Raw genomic sequence first — 3,306 nt, forward strand, 5'->3', positions numbered from 1 at the left:
GGGAAAACTTTTTCCTCTCTGTGGGACGGAGGACTGAACGCGGGCCTTCAAACTGGGCTACATCCCCAACCCTTTTTATTTTAACTTTTTTTATTTGGAACAAGGATCTTGCTAGATTACTCAGGCTAGGCTAGAATTCACAATCTCCCTGCCTCAGCCTTCCAGAGTACTAAGATTATAGGTGTGCACCACCAGGCCGCCCAAGAAAATCTCTTACAGGTTTTTGATTTTACCGTGTACATAGAAAGACTCCATCTCAAAAACAAAAACAACCCCCAAAATACATACATAACAGATATGGCTCCTTCAGAGTACTGTAGTGCACGTTCCTGTGCCGAAAGCTCGGGCCCCAGCGTGCTGAAGCCGAGAGGGGGCGGTCTCTGGACCTCCAAGGTAAAGCCAAAAGCCTGCCTGCCGCTAAGCCCGAGCCGTCTCCTAGAGCAACCACCAGGAGGCGTGACCTTGGACATAGCCCCGCCCACCTCCCCTCAGGCTCGAGTAACGATTGGCTCGGGGCCCGGCGCGGCGCAGGGAGGCCGATCCAGCGTCTCAGCTTGGGTTGGCCTGGGCCGCCATTTTGGGTGTGTGAGTTTTCCGGACGTTTGGCCCGCGGTCTTTCCCTCGGCTGGTTCCGCAGGCCACAGGCCCGGGGCCCGCCTTCGAGTGTCAGGTTGGAGCCGGGAAGCGCCCCTGGGGGGAGCGGCGGCGGGGGCAGGATGAGCGCGGAGGCGGCGGACCGGGAGGCGGCCACCTCCAGCCGGCCCTGCACCCCGCCGCAGACCTGCTGGTTCGAGTTCCTGCTGGAGGAGTCGCTGTTGGAGAAGCATCTGCGCAAGCCCTGCCCAGGTGAACGTGGAACCTGCCCCCGGGACTGCGCTCGCCGCCGACGCTCCGTCCGCCTCCGCGTCCCCGCATCCTCTCGGCCACCGTAGCGGCGGCGTGGGGCGGGGGGCGCGGCGGGAGCCGAGCCTTCGCGGGTCCGGCTGGTGCGGGCCACGTCGCCGAGGCGGGCGAATCCCGGGACAGAGCCCGTGAGGCTCGGGGTTGCTCGGGTTGGGAAGGCGGGTCGGAACCGCCCCCTTCCGTGGCCCCGGGCTGTGTGAATTCGGGGAGATGGGGTCGAGCCTGGTGCTGGCTGTTGTTTTAGCTTCTTTCTGACTTTGTTCGCAGCGAGAGACTTTCCTGGTCCAGAGCCGGGCTTTGTGTTCAGGCGTGTGGAGGAAGGCGCAGGGGCGTAGTTGCGGGGTGGCGTGCTGTTCAGGGACGCTGGGGTCCCCGTGCAGTGAGGACACGTAATGCCTCGCTTTCCAGGGGCCAGGAAGGGAGGAAGCGCCAGGCATTTCTGGGAAGCGGTAATCCCGTGAAAGAGTAAGTTCCTCACTCTCGCATTCTGCGAAGTTTAGATCCAGGCGCGGCTGGTTCAGCCTCGCAGACTGGCCTTAACTGAAGGGGAGAGCTGTGTGAAGGCAGTGCGCTTAGGCGGGCAGATTGTCGCTTATTTTACCCCTTTTCGTTCGGTCCTTTTGACAGGCATTTGTTGAGCGCTTTCAGGATGCTTAATTCTTCACACGTTACCTCCTTCACTGCAGTCTTCAGAATAATCCTGTGGGGTAGCTGGTATTTTCTTTTTTGTTTTTTTGATTTTTGTCTTGTTTTTGTCTTTTTGAGACAGAGTCTCGCTGCAAAGATCCTCCTGTCTCAGCCTCCTGAGTGCTGAGATTACAGGCGTGCGCCACCAGGCCTGTCCTATTCTCTACTTTGCATTGGAGGAAGCAAGACATGAAGTAACTTGATGGAGGTCTTCCCTCTAATTGGCATTGGTCCTTTGCCGAATGGCAAGCTGTATTGTGAAGTGTTTCTTCTGTAGTAACCTGTGCCTTCTTCCTCAGCCTCTTTCAGATCGACCCCTGTAGCTCCCAACCACTTTGCTTATAGGGCACATTCCTTACTCATTGTAACCAGACAGCTGTTTGGATTCCTTTTATCGCCAAAAACAACACAGTGAATCTTTTTCCATTGTTATAGTTAAGACTTAAACATTTATTTTTTTCTTTTAAATCCTAGATCCTGCGCCGGTTCAGCTTATCGTTCAGTTTTTGGAACAGGCTTCCAAACCGTCAGTTAATGAACAAAACCAAGTTCAGCCTCCACCTGATAACAAGAGGAATCGTATTTTAAAACTTCTTGCTCTTAAAGTTGCTGCACATTTGAAGTGGGACTTAGACATATTAGAGAAAAGGTATAAAGCTTTTGATTTCTTTTTGGAGTACTCCTTAGGTTTTTTTTCTTTTTCTTTTCTTTTTTGGTACCGGGTATTGAGCCTAGGCCTTTTGTACTGAGCTTACATCCCAACCCCTATTTATTTATTGAGACAGAGTCTCACTAAGAGTCTGAAGCTGACTCTCACTAAATTGACCAGGCTGGGTTTGACCTTGGGATTTTCCTGCCTCAGCCTGCCAGTGTGCTGGGATCATAGGCATGTACCAACATGCCTGAGTTAGATATCTTTTATTTCTTTATGTTTTTATTACAATTTAAAATTAAATGATTAATTTCAGAATTCAAATTATTTTTCTGTGTATTCTTGGTAAGATGTGCAGATACGTTTTGAAAGCGCCCTGTGCCTGTGTCCCAGCCCTTGGGAGGCTGAGGCGGCAGGAGGATCCCTTCAGCGGGAGAGTTACTTAGATGAATTTAGATCACCGTTTACAGTATAAACGACGTCAATAAAGAGGCAGTTTTATTATTTTTGATGTGATAACTAAGCATCTGCACTTAAACTGCTTTAAATGTTCAGTTGATGTAAATCTCTGAAGATGAGTAAAAATACTATCATTGTTGAATGATACAGTTAGTTTTACTGATAATGAGTTTCATTATCTCCTGGACTATTAAAGTAGCTGATTCTTTTATTTTCTTATTTTGAGACAGGGTCTCACAATGTAGTTGAGGCTGGCCTTGCGTTCACTACGGAGGCCAGGCTAGCTTCGAACTCCAGAGTGCAGGGATTACCGGTATTATGACTAGTGTTTATTTATTTATTTATTTTTGTTTTTTTTTTTGCAGTACCGGGAATTGATCTCACGACCTTGCGCTTGCCAGGCAGGCACTGTGCCGCTGAGCTAAATCCCCAGCCCCAGTGTTTTATTTGTTTAAAAACAAATACTTTCAAGGGTATGGTTAGAAAATTATTTGCTGTCATCCCCTTTCACGATTTCAAAGAAATAGAAAATTTCAGAAAATGGGAAATAATTAAGGAGAGAAGTGCTGAGCGTGGTGGCCCATGCCCATAATCCTAGCACTCGA

At 50.0% G+C, this 3,306-nt stretch overlaps 1 protein-coding gene across 1 annotated transcript in view; it reads left to right on the forward strand.

Moving 5' to 3' along the window:
- The first annotated feature begins 525 nt into the window (after positions 1–525).
- Positions 526–3,306, forward strand: part of Ints8 (integrator complex subunit 8) — a 51,982-nt gene continuing 49,201 nt past the window's right edge. Inside the window, exons 1-2 of the mRNA XM_005381819.2 lie at positions 526–846; positions 2,065–2,239. Coding sequence (XP_005381876.1) covers positions 717–846; positions 2,065–2,239 — 305 coding nt within the window. The 5' untranslated portion in view covers positions 526–716. The remainder of the gene's footprint in view (positions 847–2,064; positions 2,240–3,306) is intronic.

The sequence above is a fragment of the Chinchilla lanigera genome, unplaced genomic scaffold (assembly GCF_000276665.1).
Source record: "Chinchilla lanigera isolate Chin_1 unplaced genomic scaffold, ChiLan1.0 scaffold00016, whole genome shotgun sequence".
Classification (NCBI taxonomy): Eukaryota; Metazoa; Chordata; class Mammalia; order Rodentia; family Chinchillidae; genus Chinchilla; species Chinchilla lanigera.